The following is a 21,660-nucleotide window of genomic DNA, read 5'->3' as shown; positions in this document are numbered from 1 at the left end:
CTGAAAATCAATTAGGTACCCTCTTCGTTTAAACTGGTAAACGATGAGAAAACAAAGGTCATGCTGCCCAAATTCTAGGAATATTACTATTTTTATTTTTATATTTTGGGTACTTTTGACAGTACCCATTTATACCCCTTAATTTTCACTGAGTACACTTTTTAACTCCAAAGTGACTCAGATTCATTTTATTAAGCCTCATACTTAATTTCACCCAGTAAAACATGTTTAATTAATTAATTACACTTGATTTCCTAATTAATTAATATGGACTATTATACAAAGAAGGAAAGGAACCCTATAAAAAGGGAAAGAAGAGTGAGTCAAAGTAGCCCTTCTTCCCACTCCTGATTTCTGATTTATCGTTTTTGTTAGTTCTTGCTTTCTGCACAATTGCTATTTTCTTTTAATTTCTATTTTGTAATGAGATTCTGGTTCATCTGATGAACTCGATACATGTATTTACAGCACTGAAATTGCTGGTTGTTAGGCTAGTGCTGTAAATTAATTTTCTAGCATTTCTCTTTTATAATTTCTTTAGTTCTGTTACTGTGTGTAAGCCTCACCGATATGGATAGTGGCTAACTTTTTAGAGGTTGGGTTTAGGTGATACCCAAACCTCAGTGCTTGTCAAATATTTGATTTCCTGGTTTTAATTTTTATATCTCAGTTGTTTAATGTTTTTTTTTTATGTTTAAAATTATCTGCATTTTGGCCAAATGTCAGAGGTTTGGTTAGGATTTAGTTGTTGAGAAACAACTAATTCTGGATTCTGCATTAGACACATGGACTTAGATGAGAAATCATCTAAGGGATCTCAATTCAGAAATGAATGAGTCCTCATGTAATATTGGACCTGAGTCTCAAGAGTCATAATCCCACTTGGCATAGAGATATGGAAGTGGGCAACTTTGGGCTAAAATAATTTTTAAGAGATTAAAAATTAACAATACAGTTCTGTTAACTGAGAATCTTAGGATGAGCTTTTTGTTAATCAAATTATTTTTCAAGCACTGTGGGGAAGGAGAACAAAAACTCAACCCACCTTTTTAAACCTCTTTATCAATTCAGATTTTCCAATTTCCTTTGTTATTTCATATTTCAATCTCTATTTTGTTTTCAAAATTTTTGTCACATCTTTCATTTAAGTTGCTTCATTCTTCATTCGTATTTTATAACTTAGGAAAGTAATTCAGAAAATTTTAAAAGAAAAATGAACAGTAGTGTTTTAGGTCCATTTTAGAATATTTTTTACTTTACAATTTTATTTCTTCTATTTTCAAATAGTAACTCAGTTTTAAACAATTACAAATTTTAGTCATTTCAAAACGCCAACGATCCTTGTGGGAACGATAACTGGGACTTATAACAGCCCTATATTACTTGTTGTCGCGTATACTTGCGCGCATTACTTGCACAACTGTTAGCAAGGCAACACTTAACATGGCAACACAAAGCTCACCTAAATCTCCTCTGTCATCCTTAGGTCCTAAGCCATCTGGGATTGAAACCAACTTCATTGGTGATTCATGAAGGCTTTCTTGCATGGCCATGGAACTCACCACCCTCTTATGGTTGAAGTCTGCGTTAACAAAAATGATATTGCATCCATGCTCAACCAACTTTTGTGAAAAGTTCATCAAGGGATTGACATGCCCTTGAGCTGGAAATGGCAGAATTAGAACATAAGGAATGCTCATGTTGTATTTGTGTTTCTACTTTTTATTGATTTAGAGGGTTTACTCTTTATGTTGGGCTACTCAGTGTGGTTTATACTTTGCACAGTGGGTTTGTTTATATACTGAAGATAAATGGTGGTAGGGATAGTATGATTGTGATGCTGGAGGTGAGCTGCTAAACAATAATCACAAAAAAAAAGGAAGAAAAATACAAAATCTGTGTCGTGTAGGGAATTTTCTAATGTGCATCGGTAGCACCGTTTTTTCGGTGCGGCGATCGAATAAAAATTGGAGAGAGTGTAAAAATTGTACGGAGAGGATAAAAAAAAAAAATGATACATGTGTCGGTTTTTCAAACGAAGATGTACCAACGACGGACTTACTGAAGATGTGTTCGTCGTGTAGATGTCTTTCTATTTTCATTTTGGAATCCACAAGATAATAATCAAGACGAGGGACCATCTTTCCCGTTATGCTTATCCGACGAGACTTTGAGATAGTTCAAAAGGTGGGAGTGCCCAAAACCTTATAAACCCCACATTAGTTTCCCACTCCAAGTCCATACCTTGCAAATGGAACCCCAACATTCCACCACGCTTCCCTAGTGCGTGCCCCCACGCACAACTCCACGTGATGGATGCTCTGATACCATTGGATGAGACCTTGAGATGCATCACCCTAAAAGCTAGCTCAAAGGGTGGGAGTGTCCAAGCGTTATAAACCCTACATTAGTTGCCCATACAACCAACGTGGGACTCCAAGTCCCATACATTGTAAATGAAACCCCAACATTATCATTGCCAAGAACTATCAAATATGGTCTCATCCTCTTCGTGCAAAACAACAACTCTCTTACCAATCATTTCATTTTCTTCTTCCATCTCACACATTCTTCTTCCAATCATTATGCTTATCATTGCCAAGAACTATCAACTACGAAGCTACTTTAATAATTTTTATATTATATTTCTCCAACAAGTTAAAACTGTTGTCACCAGATTTGATATAATTTTGATTTTCTCGCCAAAGGTGGATCTCCGGGCATTGTTTTGTAACTAATCTTTTTCGAAAGCTAAAAAGAAGATCTACAATCCTTATGAAGAAATGAAGACTTAGTTTTGCTATTTCGAAATATAAATAAGATATTGAATGTAGAACGGAAAAATCTGCCCTGAGTATTAACTACAAAACATTTTTCTCCCATAGACTTGAAAAGCAAAAATCTAACCAATTTTGTCCAATGTCCCACTTAACAAAATTTCTCTCCTGACATAAACCATTTTTGTTTGCTACATGAAGGTATTTTTATTTACTATGTAAAGATAGTTATACTAGCAATAGTTAGATTCAGTTGCTGCACATATAGTTTTCCATCATAAATGTGTTGCCACTTGCTGCATAAAAAACACACTTGAAGACTTTTTACATTGATTGAGAAGCACAACCTGAAGTTCTGTTTTACTTGGAAATGCTTTCTGATATGCAGGGTACCAAAATAAAGAAAAATAAACTTGTTATATTAGGGTAATTTTGTTTCATCCACCTTGAATAATACTAATGATGATTCAAAAAGATCAAATTTACAAGCCCCTCTATAATTGACTTGCTCTTAAAAACACAGTTCATATCTAGACTCATTTTGAGAAACGAATATTTGGTGGAGAGAATTCCATCTTTATTATTTGACTCAACAAAGTCCATTCAATAAATTAAAATTAATCATTTTCATCTATGTTTTAATGCCAATTCAATTATATTTAATCATAATTTAACTATTATAAAGAGAGCATGCCATACAACGATTTCTTTATGAAAATGTCACGGTTCCAATTAGGAAAATATGAAAATTCAAATCAGGAAATGGATATAATTTGCAAATTAAACTGAATTTGCAAAAACAAACAAGCTATATGGCCAATCCTCATTCTTTCAGCCGCTTGACAAACCTGTTAAAATTCTCTGAAGAACGACTTCCTTCGGCTATGTTGCATGTTACCTTCTCCTTTAGCTCTAGAGACTTTGATCTTATGTTCTCATCACTAAGAAGTTGGTCCACTTTTGTTTTTATCTCCAAGCGTGACACCAATCCATTTTCATCTGAGTCAAATCCTAACCCAACTTTCAACTCATCACAAATGTATTTTTTGTTAAAAAATTGGTCAGAAAAATAAGGCCAGCACAAGAAGGGCACCCCATTAGACAAACCTTCCATAGTTGAATTCCAACCACTATGGCTAACAAAACAAGCTATGGCAGGGTGGCTTAGCACCTTTTGTTGTGGAGCCCATGAAACTATCTTGCCTTTACTACCAAGGAATTCATTGGGGTATGTCATCTTATTGGTACAATTGGAATCTTGACGCACAACCCAAAGAAAAGGTCTATTGGTAAGGTCTAGTCCAATTGCTAGTTCTTTGAATTGGTTTTGATCCAAGAGAGTAAAACTACCAAAGGCAACATACACCACAGTATGATGAGGTTGCTGATCAAGCCAACTCATGCAGGACAAATCTTCTTCCCAGAACTGACCAATTGATCTTGCATTTACATTTTTATTGTCATAACTTCTCAACAATGGACCAACTGGTAGGAGCTTCGGAACAAAGGGCAATGCACCAGGTTCAAGTTCATACGTGGTGTTGCAAAGCCACCACTTTGTCAAATGTGTAGTTCCTGCGCAGTACTTCAAAGAATTAACTATTTTCTTAAGATTTATTGAGTCAGCCACATTCGACCAAAAAAGAGTCACTGTGTCCATCACAGGCATAGTTGGTGATATCCGAAATGTCTTTTTAGTGATTGGTAATCCTGCAGTGAAAAACAAAACAAAATAAGCTGTAAAATACAGTGAAAAATAAATTAATAGAAATTATTTATTCGTTCAAAAGTTTACAAGCATCTTAGCTCAATTTAATTCTCATTCTGCGTAACTAAAAATATTTTTTAGATGAAACATAAGCAATATATGTAAAGCAATATATGTAAGAAATCACAAATAGGATTATATGAAATTAGAATACCTAAAGATTTAGGCATACTTGTTGACCACATGACTCTTGATATCTCAATTGTAGTGCTTGCTCTGCTATTCCTACAAAGGTTGAAGGACAAGGATATTCCTCTACAGTTCACACCAATCCCTTATCACAACTGTCGATAGAGCAAGTTGTGGAACGACTGTTTTTCCACGTACCGTGAATGCAGATGAGACCTAGTCAAACTTGTTAACCCTAGTCTCCTTCCCATCACGGGTCTATGAGTTAGGCCTACACTGTTACTCACACTAATGAGTTTACAGATATCCAAGCTCAAACAAATGGATCACTCAATTAAGTAGACTTTATACTGCACTTCCATATGGATAATGACTTAGCCTATTTTTATAAAAATAAAAAAATAAATGCAATTGATATCAACCCACAATAATTATAAAAACCCTAACATTCTCCCATTTGGGAAATATCAAATGTGTAATTTTAATTTTTAAAGGAAAACAAGTTATGTGAATACGACTCTCGAACTAAGGACTAATTTTATAATGTGGCCACATTTTAAGAAAACACATGATTCAAAGTGCGACATCTGAATATGACTTCATCCAACTAAAGTCAAATAACAATAAATCAGGCGGTGATTATATTCTTTACTGATGTAAGACTTTCCATGGTCACAAATGTTATTTGACTCTGTCGACCAGTCATTACTGTGGAGTGTAGCAAGAAAATAGCATGCCAATATGATCCAACAACAACTAACTACTATTTTCTCTATTAGTCATTAAATTTCTCTAAAGTTCCTTTAATCCAGAGAAATTTCATGGTTTATCAAAAAACCACCATGCAATCAAATATGGTGTGGTCCACGGGCCAAATGGTTCTAACAACACTCAATTTCATAGTACCATTATGTCTTGAACTCTCATATAGTGTCAACCACACACATGATGGTCCCAATGACACTGAGTTTCAAAATCTTATTATCATGCCTCAAACTTGAAAATAGTGTCAACAATAGATATGGTGGTCCTAACGACACTGAGTTCAAAAATCTTATTATCATGCCTCAAACTCCAATATAGTGTCAACTACAAGCATAGTGATCCCAACGACACTGAGTTCCAAAATATTTTACAATTGATATGGCCTTGTTCTCTACCATGGCCCGTGCCTCTTCATAATCAGCCCACAGAGTTGTAAGCTCGGCTTCTTTGTCCTTAAGATTCTTCAGATAAAGCTCTTTTTCTTTGTTCAAAACCTCTTCAGAAAAGTTGGCCACTTTCAAATTATCCTCGGCCTTGGCCAGTTGGGAACTGAGGTCCTGAACCCTGACCTCTAAGTCGGCCTTTGACTTCAAAAGCTCTTCCCTCAACTTGGAGAGCTCATCCACCTTAGTAGAAAGTGCTGAACTGGAAGCGTTGGATAAGTTGATTCTCTGATGGAGATCCTAAAAATATTGGATCATAGAAGTCATCTTTAATAACTCATCTTCCATCCGACCTAACATAGCCCGCATGTCAGCAGTAAGGGGTGAACCTCCCACGAACTGAGGAGGAGGCTTCAAGCCAGTGCAGGGACAATCAGAAACTCCAATCTTCCATAATTCCCTAGGCTCTAAAAACACAGCATCCCCAAAGGGAGCGCTGGAGGGCGGAGGCGGAGGTAGAGACGGAGTAACCTGAGAAGTGACAACATGGGTAGTTACGGCCCAGTGGTTAAACTACCACCCGCAAGGTCAAGTCGTCTTTTCTTTTGATCCTCGCCAATAGGGTTAGCTTCAATTAACTTTCCTTTAGACGAGGCCTTCTTTTTTAAAAATTTCTTATAGTCGGAGCCCATTGTATAGACTCCAAAAAGAAGTACAATCGGTCATAAGACAGTAAAAAATACTTAAAAGAAACCCGAAAAACCCGGGATAACATACCAAATTCTTCGAGGAGATCATCCCCGAACTTATCCACCATCTTACCTAAGTCAAGAATGACATATTCCTTGACATATGCCTTTAGGACAGTGAAACTGAGTCACTCTGCATCAAAAAGAGAAGACTCACGGGTCGAATAATCATTTGATTGCTTGAGATAATGGTTCATACTCCAATAAAGTTCAAATCGGGCTGATAAATCCCCATCTTCAAGCATTTCAACAGCAAACCAAGGATGACAGCCATAATGAACTGCCACATTGAAAAAGTGATCCTTAAAATTCTTAAAGGACCGGGTAAAATTATGGAAGATTCCATGCCGAGCTGTATATACATTAAATAAAAAGAAAAAGAAGGGGACCATGCATGGTAGGTGATGGGACGAAAAAATCATTCCAATTCATGCCCATTTTGATGATAAAATTCCATCCGTTCCATCAACTAGTAACCAAATTTTGCTATAAAAACACGTTCCCAGACCCTGAGAAGAGAAGCACCAGAAGGGAATGAATGATGATGTAATCAGCTGATAAATGAAAGAAAAAGGGATCAGTTTGACTTATTTGTACACATGCTCCAATAACCTCTTCTCTGACTCCTTTGCAGGAAACGTTGAAAAGAAGCTTCTAAAAAGCAGAAAGAAGTACAACAATCAAGCAGGAGGAAACATGTACAGCAGAGAACGAAGAGTGCTAATTGGATTAGAGAAAAAGCAAGCATGAGGGTCTCAGAACAAAAAGGAAATTCCCAACCATAAGCCATCCCATCAAACAACTTGCTTCACTTGTCAGAGTACTAGTCCACCGCCTCTCTATACAATCAAGGAACATATGAAGAAGAATCATAAGATTGACATCCATTCCTTCAGCTTATAAATAGAAGAATCCCACACGAAGAAACCATCGAATTCCTTAAGAAGAGATCACCTAGTGTAGTTGAAGTTTCTGTATTCTATTTGTATAGTTTTAACAATAAGCTAAGTGACAAAAACTCTTTCCTCATTTCGTTTCACCATTTGAGACTCCTCACGAGCAATCTCCATACTTCTCTTTTTTATTTCTTTGTAGTGTAAAGTTGTTTCTTATTAATATATGTTTGTTATTTCTCTTCTCTTCTACTCGTTATTTTCAAACTGAATCTCGGGTCTATGGGATTTTAGATTGAAATATATGTTTATGTTTTCAGCCATGGGCTAAGTTATTTTGGAATGGAAAAACTGTGAAATTGTTAAAAAACTATGTTCAAAACTCTTGTACAGAAGCTTTTGTATTTATGTGATTTAAGTGATTTTAACTCTTTGGGTATCAATGGAAATTGAACACAAACTGTAATATCCCATATTTTCTTTTAATAAAATAATAATAATAATAATATAATAATAAATATTTTTGGATAATAATGATATTTAGTATTTTGTAATTAATAATATTGGTATTTAATATTTTTAATTAATGAGTTAATAATAGTTAAATTAATAAGAGGTAAGATAATAATAGTAATATTATTTGATTTATGTGATAATATATAATTATATATATATATATATATATATATATATATATATTAGATGATAAATTATGATTAATTGATTGATGATTTATGTATTTATGTTTGATTAGTAAATTGTTTAGATATGATGAGTCAACAAACAAAAATTGTTTAGATATGATGAGTCAACAAACAAAATTTTTTTAGATATGATGAGCCAACAAACATAAATTTGTTTAGATATGATGAGTCAACAAACATAAATTGTTTAGATATGATGAGTCAGCATTGAGTCAGTAATGTGTAAGCCCTAAACTTCAACTATAAATAGAGGTCTAGCCTAACCAAACCAATTCACTCTTCAACATTTCTCCTCTACTATTCTCTCTTCTTAGTTCAAAAACTTAGTTTAATTTATTTTATATTCTTCTGATTACCAACCGGTTCTCTGCCCCAAATTACTCTTTTCTTCTAGAAGTTAGCGAAAACGGAAATCAGGTAATCCTAATCTCTAGGTGGTTGTAGATTTGTTGTGTATGAAATTTTATTGGGTGTCCTATTATTCAGGTAGTTATATGTTTGATATATGTAATCTCAATCCCTAGGAAAATTTTAGGATGTTTTCATATATTATATGTAACCCTTAGGGTATTTAAATTAAATTATTTTAATCTCTAGAAATTAATTGGATTAATTATTACATTTTGGCTTTACTCTAATAGATGTGAATATTTGAATTATGATTTGGAAAAATTATGATATGATGATTGGATTTAGATTTTACTCTTTGAATTCTGATTTCAAAAATTATGATATAATGATTGGATTCGAGTTTTACTCTGTTATATGTTGAATATGAAAATTATGATATTCTTGGATAATGGATTTGAAAATTATGATGGATTAGAAAATTATGATATTCTTGGATAATGGATTTGGAAATTATGATGGATTTGGAAATTATGATATTCTTGAAAAATTGAATTTGGAAATCATACTCTTGATTAAATTGATGTGGAAATCATGAAAACTATTTGACAATTATGAGAATTGTGACAAGATTGAATTGATTGTATGTGATTGAATAAATTAATAGTGGGAGGATAGCTTTGGGATGGTACCTCCCAAGGTGATGAACACAATTTTTGGGCTTTATGCCTCCGATGTGAAACTGATGTGAAAAAGACTATATCCGTTCTTTCCAAAGTGGTGTCTGGCAGGGTTTCCCGGGATACTAGTAGCAACTTTGGGAAGATGTGTGCACACTAGGAAGATGTGAATTGATTATGGCCAATGTGATTTGTTTGTGACTGGCAGGGTTTCCCGGGTCACAGGGTAGACTGGCAGGGTTTCCCGGGTCTACCATGGTTCTCTTCCCACTAAATATAATGAACTTAAACATTATTAATGAAATTTGTTATTTGATTTGATTATGAAGAATGTCATTGAGTTGTAAATATTATCATATTATGATTAATGTTGTGCTAAATATGTTAGTTGATAATTACCAAATACATTAAATGAACTTAATAAAGATAAATATTATATAATGGAATTTTGATTATTATATTGATATTTGATTTGATTAATGTGGAATTGATTTGAACACTATTTGATATTTGATTTAATATGTTATTAATTACATTAATTGTATTTTGATTGGGATTACCAGCTTTGCTGACTTTTGTGTTTGTTTAACTGCAATGATCCTTCACGGGGGAGCAGATTTTCAGTGAAGCATGTTGCAAAGGATGGGGCTAGCTGTGGGCAGTGAGGATCACGACTCGGATATTTCTAGCTATCATAAATATTATGTATAAAAAAAAAACTGTAGTCTTAGATTTTTATTTGAATGTAATAGAGTTAGCCTTGCACTTGTCCCGGTCCAAGTGCGGCAGTAACACTTCCCAAATTTGATTATTTTGAACTTCCGCTGTTATTTATAAAATTATTGAATTTATTTATGCTATTATAAATTGTTAGAATTTGGGGTGTTACACAAACTGAGAAAGGAACTTCCTTAAGGAAGGGATTTCAAACAACTTAATCATAGAAGGAAGGTAGGATTGTGGAAACTATCTTACTGGTTGCCTTCGAAATAAGGGACCACCTCGTTCTCTAAAGGTTCTGAACTTAGTAACTGTTGGAGTCAAGGGAGCCATAGGAATATGAAAACTTGTGAGCCATTTAGTCCATAAGCTTAGGAATCAGAGTTGGCAGTGAAAAGACTTGAACAAATTCAGAAGGGTTAAGTCTTGAGTTGAGAACATAACTATTTAATAATGGAACAGTGGATCTGTTCCTTGTGTTAAAATTGTTATTTAATTGTTCATCAAGCTCAATGTGCGGGACTTGACCTGAAGTCGAACAAGGAGCCAGTACAAGTGCGGGGAAAAGAAACTTTGAAAGGTCCAACTCAAAAGAAGACGAGATGGAAGAACTATCACTAAGCTCAATGCGTGAAATTCGATCTAAAATCGATTTAGAACTCATAGAAGGAACTAGGGGAAAACTTTTTGATTCCACGACATTGAGAAGATGGGAGGAGCTTGTCGTGGAACATACAACCAAGGCTGAGACTTAACAGAGTCCACCTCAGCCCAAAACATTATTGATATGAGGAGATTGACTTTGTACGTTCAGACTTCCCCTCATCGATGTGGTTTGATCTCGTCTTTCCCTCGTCGATATGGTTCGACCATGTCCTCCCCTTGTCAATGTGGTTCGACCCCATCCTTTTTCAGAGAGAATCGATCTCCATTTTATGCTTCCAGCTCGATGGCTACAAAGAAGCATTTGTAGTTTCTCTTCCTCATTATACTCCTCACCATAAAGCCAGTAAGGAACCTCCCTAGGCATTTTATGGATCAAGGCCTTTTCCTCTTGAACTTCCTCATTATCTCCATCTCGGCCAGTATCTGAGCTAGAACTTTGCTTAGGAACACTCATTTCTACCCCTAAATATTAGAGGCTAAACAGAAGCTCTTCACAGTTTTAACCTAAAAGGGGGAGGAGAAGGGGCTCTCACGACAAAAGAGCCCCAGGACCACCAAATACAAAACCCCCCAAGAAGTTTAAAGTAAAAGAATGACTTGAATTTCAAAAACTTTCAATATCAAACACCAAAAGTAGAAAAGACTTAAAGGAAGAAAATGTTTAAGAGGTACCTATTTATGATTAAAGAGCAGGGTGAACACGCAGAAACTGCGGAGAGAATGCAGGAAATGCTCCAAAAAACCTAGAAAGCAAGAAATACAAGTCAGATATTCGAAATGAGAATGAAAGCTACTGAGGGAAAACTTAAAAGGGAAAAATATGTGAAGAGAAACTGATGGGTGCAAAAACTGAAAAAGCAAGAGGTAAAAGAGTCATTTTGCAGGGAAAACATTAAATGCATGTCATTATGACCTACAAAGATCCAGGACAACTCATGCTCTACAACACTGAAACTACCAATCGATTAATGACACGTGGAAAATCGTAACCATCAAGTAACTGGCAAAGGTGAAGAGTCTTGTCGATGTAACTGGCAAAGGAACGTCCTTGACAACAAAGTCACTCAACATCACCAACAAGATCGGCCTTGAATAAATGTTGAACTGATACGACCCATGGCAGATATAATGACCCTAAATGGTAAATCTTAATTAGAGATTTAATTTAAGGATTTAAATGCCATAATTAGATTCAGTGAGTGATTCCGAGTATTTTGACTGTAATCATGACTATGTTATGAACAGTGCGTTCTGCCGGAGAATTTACAGTTTTGTGAATTAACCGGTAGAGCTTAAAAGAGAAAAATAATTTTAGAGACATAATTTGATAATTCTGACGACAAATATGAGTTCAGAACGAAAAATTGTATAGTCTGGCACTTTCCGTGAAAATCTCGTGAATAGTGTTTCTACCGGGTATTTTGTACTGCTGTTTAAGCAACCGGTAGAGTACAGAAACAAATAATTGATGAAGTAAGAATAAGAAATTCCAATATATGCCAAGCAAGTCAATATAGGCCCAAGAAAATGATAAGTTTATAAGTGTTAAGTTTCAGAATTAAATAAAGTACAATTAGTGGTTCACAGTGCATTTCGTTAAAAACGGTGCAAAAACCATAGTGTGAATTATGAACATTGTTACTTAGGAAATAAAAAATTAAGGTAAATGAGTTTAGAAAAATAAAAATATATCCGTAGCTTTAAGTTAAGTTACGGGTCAATTAAGTAAAAATACGCGAAAGAAAAACAACCGGGTAAAGGGCTATATGTGCTTAAAAGCTTAAGTGACTCAAATGAGCACTATTCAAAATCAGCTCTCTCTCCTCTCTTCCTCAAAGAAATCGAGCAGCACTTGGTGAAAAGGGGGGGGGGGGTAGGGTTTGGTTCTTCATTTCTTTGATTCTCACTCAAAAGTTCACCAAATCACAAGTCCCACTACTTGAAATCGATGGGAAACCACCCAATGAGTCCATCCCACCCATTTATTTGAGCTATCATTGGTTGTGTGAGGAGATATTTCCTTCCCCAAATTCGTGCACTATTCATCAAGAGGGCAAACTGAAGTTTTTGATGGAGATTCTCTTGGTGTAGGTCTTCTAGGCTTTGGGTAGTTGATTTGAGGTAACAAACCTCTATTTCCTTGGTATTATTTTGATGATTTAAGTTATAAAAGTTATGAGTATGTTTTGGTAGGAAAGCATTGTGTATTAAACTTTGATTTAATGATGAATCTTTGATGTCTTGGATTTAAGAAATGAAAATAAGCATTTGTATGTATGTAAAAAAATTAGAAAAAAATCCTATACTTTCCTCTACATGTTCGGCCATCATAGGTGAAGAGTAGGTTGTTGTGCAAAATTTTATCTTAAGTATTAGGAAGGTTTAATGTGTAGGAATTAAGTGGAAATTTGATAAATTAGTGAGAATGCCAAAGTGGGAAAAATTATATGAAATATGCCCTTAGGTTTAGGCCTTGTGGGGCTTTGGAGGGACTTTATGCTCCAAAAAAATTAAGTTGGAACCTTATGAAAACATGTATTTGTATGTGTAAGTTACATGTAAGTGAAGAAAAAGAACCTTTGTCTATGTCCTTGTAGTGTTCGACCTAGAGGGTGGTATAAGGGTATATTTTGTTACATTTTATTGTAAATAAAATGTGTTGTAATTCATTGTATAAAATTGATGAGTTAAGAAGTGAAATGACTTGAAAAATGGTTGAAAAATACTTTGATTTCCTAAGGGTATGTCCGCAGCTTTTGAAGTAAAGTGGCATGAATGATGTTGAAAATTCTCAAGTGAATACTTGATTAAAATTAAAGAATGCTAACGAGTATAAGGTGGTCTAGACTTGTGTATTGGCATAACATTGGCAAAAATATAAAGAAAAAAAGATAAGCGATAAAATGTATGCCTTATGGAAAGTCTAGGCATGCTAGCCTTTTATTGATTTGTATTTGTGGATTCTTGCTCTAGGTGTACCTAGGGACTAAAAAGGATCGGAATCTCTTGAAGACATATAAGTAACTTGTGCAACAAGTAAGCGTATTGGTAAAGCTTCAAGAGGTAAGCTCTATGTTTAAGGAGTCTTTTCCTGCTTGAGTGCTCCACCATGGTTAGTGAACTATGGTTGGACTGTATGACGATGATTTAGATGCTTTGTATAGATGCATTCATATAGAGTTATTTGATAACATGATATGTTTTGCTCTAATATGACTTCTGTAATATGATTTCTGTAACAATCTCTGGCCATTGATTGTATAGTACCCTGATGTCCGCTTTGGGGTCCTCCCTCGGGACTAATGGTGTACGCCTCTGATATGTCTGGTTCCGCTTTGGGGTCCTCCCTCGAGAACACGTGCGTTGATTTCCGCTTGGGGTCCTCCCTTGGGAATGACGACGCACATCTTTGATATGTCTGGTTCCGCTTTGGGGTCCTCCCTCGGGAACACGTGCGTTGATTTCCGCTTGGGGTCCTCCCTTGGGAATGACGACGCACATCTCTGATATGATATGGATATATGCTCCGTTCTGTTATGATATCTGTTATATGTTGTATTTGTATACTCTGTATCTGACTTTCATGCAGGAGTGAGCCAGGGGTATGGAAAATTCTCTATAAACCTGGAGCTTATTGAGATTTGTAATCTCACCCCTCGTTGGGGACATATTTTCAGGTGCCCAGATTCCCGGTGAGTCCTCACTAGGCAGGGACGCGACATGTGGCTGAGGCAGTTGACAAATCGGATTTTGAGTGGCTGTAGGCTACTACTTTTTGGAAGTATATTCATGTCATTTTATATTTCCGCCTTTGATGGATCATGACATTGATCCTTTATTTTGTATATGTTTTGTACATGTCTGTCAGTTTGATGCATGTACATTTGAGTATTCAGGCACATTATATGATGATGTTTCAGATATGTTTACGTGTTGGATTGCATACTGTTAGATATAGTGGCACTGAGCCAAGTTACGCATGCGCCCATTGATGGGCATTTGATTATATTTGTATAAACTGTTTATCAGAAAATGTTTTTGGGTGAGATTAGAAAACCCCAGTTGTCCGATTAATAGAGGAAACTCTGTCCGATTTTTCGCTTATGACGAATGAGAATTTAAAAAGAAAAAGAAAAAAGTTAGCTCGTATTTTCATAAGTTAAGTCTTCCGCTATTTTTTGTTTATATCATATGTATGTTAATTGAACCAGCTCGAGACGGGGATGTTACAGCAGAGTGCGTCATTAGACCTCGGCACACGCCTTAAAACCTCTACCTCGACCAAGTTTACACTTTAAACAGCTGAAGCACAAACATGGCCCCTGTAAGTCGGAGACATGGATAAGTCTATGGGAAGAGCAAACTGCCCCAAAACCCACTGCGGACTCAAGATGATATCTCGGCACGATAGACATGTTAATTAAGCTTCTACACCCCGACAGTCCAAGCTTCCGAACTGCGGACCTATAGACTGGATCCATATCTCAGCCACATATCCAATAAAAGATCAGGATTTATCTCAATCTTATCACAATAACATAATCCAAGGAGGATCAAAGAATAAGATCCTTATCCCCAAGAAATAAGGCAGCTATTATATCAATCAAGGGATATCTAAAGCCCAAATCCACAAAGGTAAACACTATAAATAAGAGGCTAAAGACCTCATGTACACACGTTTGATCTATTTACTATTGCTGCTAACATTGTGCACACACCCACGCCTTGGCTATAAGCCTATTGTCTGTGCGCAGTGATTGGTACATTGGCTTTAAGCCAATAGGATATCTCTTTATTAGTTATCTCTTAGTGTATACCTTTACAGTATAAATTCACGGTTCACTAGAACCGAACATGTGCTAACTTTAACACAATGCCCTATCAAGATCAAAATTCGTAAAGAAAAATCTAAATGTCATCTCCATTCATCATAATTTAATCCAATAACTAATTATATTATGGCATTGTTATCATTCATATTAAAATCATATTTATTACATAAATGAAATGATATTAATTATAGGCAATAAAGTAACTTTATGGAAATACTTAACATATTATAAACTCTCATTTGGCCAGAGTATACAATACACAATTATTTCATATTATATAAAATCTTATCTTCATGTAAGTTTCAAAAAATTGCTGCATACAGTAACCACTTTAGGCAGATAATTGCAAACAATAATTTTTTTAGTCATAAAGAACTCTAACAATTCACAAATAATGCTCCAAAAAATCATGCCCAAATAATATGAAAATCATTATAACCTATTTTTTCAAAATTCATATTGCATTTACTAAACTACAAATTTTGTCGCAAATTCGAATCCCTAATATTAGCAATTATATACCTTAGCTCACTAATCAAATTCTTAATTGACAAAGCACGTAAAATCTACGCTAAATTAGCGAGTAATTACTAGGATTATAACCACCATAATCTATAATAATTTTTCATTAATTAAAATATGAAAAAAGGAACATAAACATTTATGTTTGTCAAAAGTTAAAATATGTATTTCAAGAACATTGAACAAGAAATTATTTAAAGACACTTACAAATTGATTGAAAGAAAAATTAATAGAAAAATATAATTTAAGGAAAAATACGAATGCATTAGCATAAATTAGAGGAAAATATATACCTTCAATTCAAACAAGATAATGAGACCAACATAATAGTACATTTTCCTTTGCGAACAATGTACTAACCAAGGTCAGAACACCGGATGAGTTAATTAATGAGCATAACAAGTTGTCATAACAAGGCCAACTTAACAGTACATACCCCGTTGGGCAGAATGCGCAAACCAAGGTATAAACCAAGGCTAGAACCTTAGATAAGTTAATCAATAAGCACAACATTGAGTTTTTGAAAATCTATTCCCTTTGGGCAGATAGATTCCTAGATCAATAAGCATCCAATAACTTCATCATCTACAACCTCAAAGAAAATCTGCTCAGTGAGCATACACTGACTTCAGAGATGTATTCTCCAATAACTTCATCCTAAACAAGTTCACAAGTTCGTAGTTATAACACACAATCACCCCATTTGGGTAGGAAATTGCATGAAATAACCATAAGCATTCCTCAATTTTGCAAAGAAATTTTCCCAAACCAATATAAGTAATCTCACTTTGGTGTTAATTACCCATAGTAATTCATGAAAACTTTTACAGAAATTAATTTTCTCTTGCCCAAAACCATAATTCAGTCCACAAGAAAGTACAACATCTCTACTGATAATGAATCAAAGATAATAACATTTGCAAAATTTTTTTGTACTCAAACAATTCAAGCGAAAACATGCACCATAATAAACAAAAAATATATTATAGCAATCATATACGGTTTATTACTTTCCCAAAAAGGATATTTATTGCAATAAATTTTTTATTTTAAATATATCATAAAATTATAATTAATTATAACATCACACAAGTAATATTTGGTAAAATTAGGTCACTATTGGGCTGGCAAGTGCCTCATGCACCATAGCCCACGGATGAGCGTCACTTAAAACATCCAAATAGGTCTTCTTCCCCACCAATCAAATGATCAACCACCAAAGAAATAAGTTGCATCCATAAATAATGTCTAACTTTAAATGAAGTAGTATTCGTCAAAGCTATCATGGATTCATGCATTTTTATTCATGTTAAGTGTGATGTAACCCCATGACTATCAAATAACTTTTATTTTAAACTATTCATTCCAAATAATTTCAAACTAAAAATAAAAACACGAAGGATAATGTATTTATTTTTATCCAAATATTTTCATTGACCTAGAATCACAAACATAAAGATATATCTTCAAAACGTTCAGTCAAATCCAACAAGGGTTTCAAATCAAATAATAATAATAAATTTGACTAAATACATATATATATATAAGTACGTGTCTTTGATGTTGTGAACTCTCTTATATAACGAACAATCATTCCAAATGATTTAGAAATAAGGTCATGATATTTCCACGAAGATTAATAAACTAACAAATGTTATAATAGATAAATGAATAAGTAAATAAATAAATAAAAACTATTTATTTATTCAAAATCAATGATAACAAGATTTCCATATGCATTGAAATCTTAGAATACAAACAAATTCTCTTCCTCCATAATCATGAAATTCCCTGTCGTAATTACTAAGAGAACCATTCAAACCATCTAAGGCAGTCAAATTGAAAATAAAGAAAAACAATAAGGAATTATGAATTTTACTCATTTGCTGTCAATACATCACACATGCTTGTCATTAGAGCTGGCAAAATGAGCCGAGCCCGCCGGGCTGGCCTGCCCCGCCCACCAAATGGGGCGGGGCGGGCTGAGTTTCTCAAATCCGCTGTTCGCCAAGCCCGCTCGGGCTAATTTTTTTTTTTTTTTTTTTTTAACTTTTAGTGTAAAATGTCACAGGCTTGGCGGACAGCCCGCCCGGCCCGCCCAAATGGGGCGGGGCGGGCTGAGATATCTAGCCCATCTTCAAAGGCGGGGCGGGACGGGCCAACTCGTTTTTTGACGGGCTGGGGCGGGACGGGCAGCCCACTTTGACACCTCTACTTGACACGTTTCAATTCTATTAACTTTGGAAAGACCCTAGACACATAGATATCATTCATTATTATAATTTAATATTTCAATTATAACATGAGCATGAAAACATTGAATTACCACGCACAATAATTAGTGGAATTAGGAATTAGATTTGAAATCTTAACGGTGACTTTAATTTTGAATTTCTCTCGTCAAAATTCATGATAAAATAAATTCAAAATAATATCCTGTAATTTTGGGTTTAATTTTTCCTTATTTAAATTATACATTCAAGAACACGAGGGAAACTGGTTCAATCCCAAAGATATACTCATGTTTAATCAACCAATACTGTGTCATAAATCATGTAATCTAGACTTTGATACCAAATGTAAGAAATCACAAAATAAGATTATATGAAATTAAAACATCAAAAGCGTTTAGACTTACTTGTTAACGACATAATCCTTGATATCTCAGTTGTAGTGCTTACTCCGGTATTCCTGCAAAGGTTGAAGGGCCAGGATCTTTCTCTACAGTTTACACCACTCCCTTATCACAACTGTTGATAAGGCAAGTTGTAGAGCGGTTGTTTTTCTTTTTCAACATATAAGGATGCAAAGGGGATCTAACCAAATTTATTAACCCTAGTCCCTTTCTCATCATGAGCCTATGAGTTAGGCCTACACTATTACCCACACTAATCAGTTTACAAATATTCAAATCCAAACAAAAGGATCACTGAATTAAGCAGGTTCTATACTGCACCCTCATAAGAATCACGACTTAACCCATTTTTATAAAAACAAAAAAATAAATACAATTCATTGGGGGCTACAATAATTATAAAAAATCTAACAGTATACACATATATCAAGCTATAAGCAAATGCATGAAGTGATGTTAGGTAATGGTGATTAAAATTAGTTCTATTAGCATATTAGTTATCGAAAGTCCAATTGCTGCGCCCATAAGTTAGCCCAAACTGCCTTATCTAGGAATAAAGGTCTCGAAGTCTACCATGATGCTCCTACTTGGATGTCTCCCCATCTGTTAGAAGACATTAATCACTTAGGAAGGATATCTTCCACCGTTTCCACCTATGTAGGTGTTTAGTTTATGTTGCTATTTCTTTTCTTCTTTTTTTTTTTTTTTTGGGCTTGATGCCCTCCACATGTATATATATATAATTAATTAATAAATCAACCAGAATATGTGACTTGTTAGTGATGTAATTAATAGAACCAAACAAAACTGACTAGTGAAGTATGATATTATTACTTACCATCAGAATCTATGATCCCTTTATCAATAAGTGCAGGGATGTTGCATTGAAAGGCAAACATAGCAGCTGATGCAGGCCAGAAGAGAGCTCCTTTGATTCCCAACTTGTTCCCAACATTCAAAGCCCATCCCATATTCACATCTGCAACTATACAGCTGATTCTATCCTCACCATACAAATGAATTTCTTCTATTTTCCTCTGAAGCATAGAAGGCATGGTGCTTAGTATAGCATCAAATAACTTGACAAAATCTGTTCTGTCATCCTCAGGTCTTAAACCATCTGGGATTGAAACCAACTTTACCAGTGATTCATCAAGGCTTTCTTGTTGCTCAACCATGGAACTCACAACTCGCTTATGGTTGAAGTCTGTGTTCACAAAATAGACTTTGCATCCATTCTCAACCAACTTTTGCGAGAAGTTCATCATGGGATAGACATGTCCTTGAGCTGGACCTGGTAAAACTAGCACACTTGGAATGCTCATGTTGTATTTCTGTTGTTTCAGAGACTCTACTCTCTATATTAGCCTGCTCAATGTAACTCTACTCATGTTGTATTTGGATGGTGGGATATATAATATAATGAACCATGATAGATGAAAACGGAAAGAGATTTACAAAAATATTACATAAAACGAAGGAGTGACTGTTCAGTCACTTTGGAGCAAAGAATAAAGCAATTATTGATGAAAAATCTGAATCAGATCTTGATGTTTCATTAGTAATATTATTTATACATCTCTTAGTGTTAATTAACTGTCACATCAAAGATTAAAGTGTGATAATTTCAAGAAATATTTTTTACTACTAGTTTTCTATATAATAACACTTTACTAGTCGTTACTGTTCTTGTCCTCTTAGTAAATGATTGGTGGCCTTCATTCAATGTGGTTGAATTTTGATTGGTGGCCTTGTGTATATAATTGGATGCTACCAATTAACTACCAACTATCCCTGCTTCGGAGTTATTTCTGATGTGAACTTCATTGGTCTCAAATGCACGTTCCAAGTGTAATCCTTATCTATTAAGGAAAGGGTTTAAATTTTCTAAAATTAGTTTAGATAATTTTATCTAATGTTTATCAAAATACACATATAAAAATGTGTGTGGCTAATATTTTGTTTTTTCTCTTCTCTTCACACGGGTTCATATGGACCCCACATATTTTTATATATATACATTTTGGTGAACATTCTAGCCTACGATTTGATGCTAACGAACAATTTTTTTCGAAAAAGGGAATCACATCTAATCACATATCACAGTGACCATAATCGTAGTCAGATTAATTTCTTTTTGGCTGAAAGAGAAGATAGAACTTCTTGTGTCGACGGTAAGATCTACCCTGAAGAGTGTGTTGCTACGCAACATAAGCTGGTATATTCCTGGAAAGATATCTGTTGTTAAATTCAGCTCTCCATTATTAAGTGCAATATGTTCTTGGCCAAGACTCTCCTTGGTTAATATTTTTACTTTTTTATATTATTCATCGATTACTCGATTTATCCGATTCGAGCTGGATAGGACCAGGACCACAAAACTCTAGCTATCATGTTTTTAACACAAATACACTGGATTCGAATTCGAGACCCTGCGTTCCCTCCTTGATTAATACTAATGATGATTTAAAAAGACCAAATTTACAAGACCCGCTATAATTGTCTTGCTCTTAAAATCACAGTTCATAATTAGACTCATTTCAGAAACTAATATTTGGCGAAGAGAATGTCATCTTTATTATTTGACTCAACAAAGTCCATTCACTAAGCTAAAATTAATCATTTTCATCTTATGTTTTAATGCCAATTCAATTATATTTAATCATAATTTAACTATTATAAAGAAAGCATGCCATACAACGATTTCTTTATGAAAATGTCACGGTTCCAATTAGGGAAATATGAAAATTCAAATAAGGAAATGGATATAATTTGCAAATTAAACTGAATTTGCAAAAGCAAACAAGCTATATGGCCAATCCTCATTCTTTCAGCCACTTGACAAACCTGTTAAAATTCTCTGAAGAGCGACTTCCTTCTGCTATGTTGCATGTTACCTTCTCCTTTAGCATCAGGGAACTTGATCTTATGTTCTCATCACTAAGAAGTTGGTCCACTTTTGTTTTTATCTCCAAGCGTGACACCAATCCATTTTCATCTGAGTCAAATCCAAGTCCAACTTTCAACTCATCACAAATGTATTTTTTGTTAAAAAATTGGTCAGAAAAATAAGGCCAGCACAAGAAGG

The 21,660-nt window shown here is 34.6% G+C and overlaps 1 protein-coding gene across 1 annotated transcript; it reads right to left on the bottom strand.

Moving 5' to 3' along the window:
• Positions 1-3,475: 3,475 nt before the first annotated feature.
• Positions 3,476-21,654, bottom strand: LOC133304635 (UDP-glycosyltransferase 83A1-like). The gene is made up of 3 exons (XM_061504678.1): positions 21,420-21,654; positions 19,411-19,940; positions 3,476-4,487 (listed from the first exon to the last, which is right to left on the bottom strand). The coding sequence occupies exons 2-3, from the start codon at positions 19,895-19,897 to the stop codon at positions 3,601-3,603; spliced, it is 1,374 nt and encodes a 457-aa protein (XP_061360662.1). The 5' UTR covers positions 19,898-19,940; positions 21,420-21,654; the 3' UTR covers positions 3,476-3,600.
• Between the last annotated feature and the right edge of the window lie 6 nt (positions 21,655-21,660).

Source organism: Gastrolobium bilobum, unplaced genomic scaffold (genome assembly GCF_033153095.1).
Source record: "Gastrolobium bilobum isolate Gb01-03AN ecotype WA unplaced genomic scaffold, APGP_CSIRO_Gbil_v1 utg107995, whole genome shotgun sequence".
Classification (NCBI taxonomy): Eukaryota; Viridiplantae; Streptophyta; class Magnoliopsida; order Fabales; family Fabaceae; genus Gastrolobium; species Gastrolobium bilobum.
The sequence above is the reverse complement of the archived record's forward strand: the minus strand, read 5'-3'. Positions and strand labels throughout refer to the sequence as shown.

Coding starts and splice junctions, on each gene's coding strand:
- LOC133304635 (XM_061504678.1), bottom strand. CDS start 19,897: ATGAGCATTCCAAGTGTGCTAGTTTTACCAGGTCCAGCTCAAGGACAT. Junction 4,488..19,410: donor AGGGATCATAGATTCTGATG/GTAAGTAATAAT, acceptor TTTTCACTGCAG/GATTACCAATCACTAAAAAG.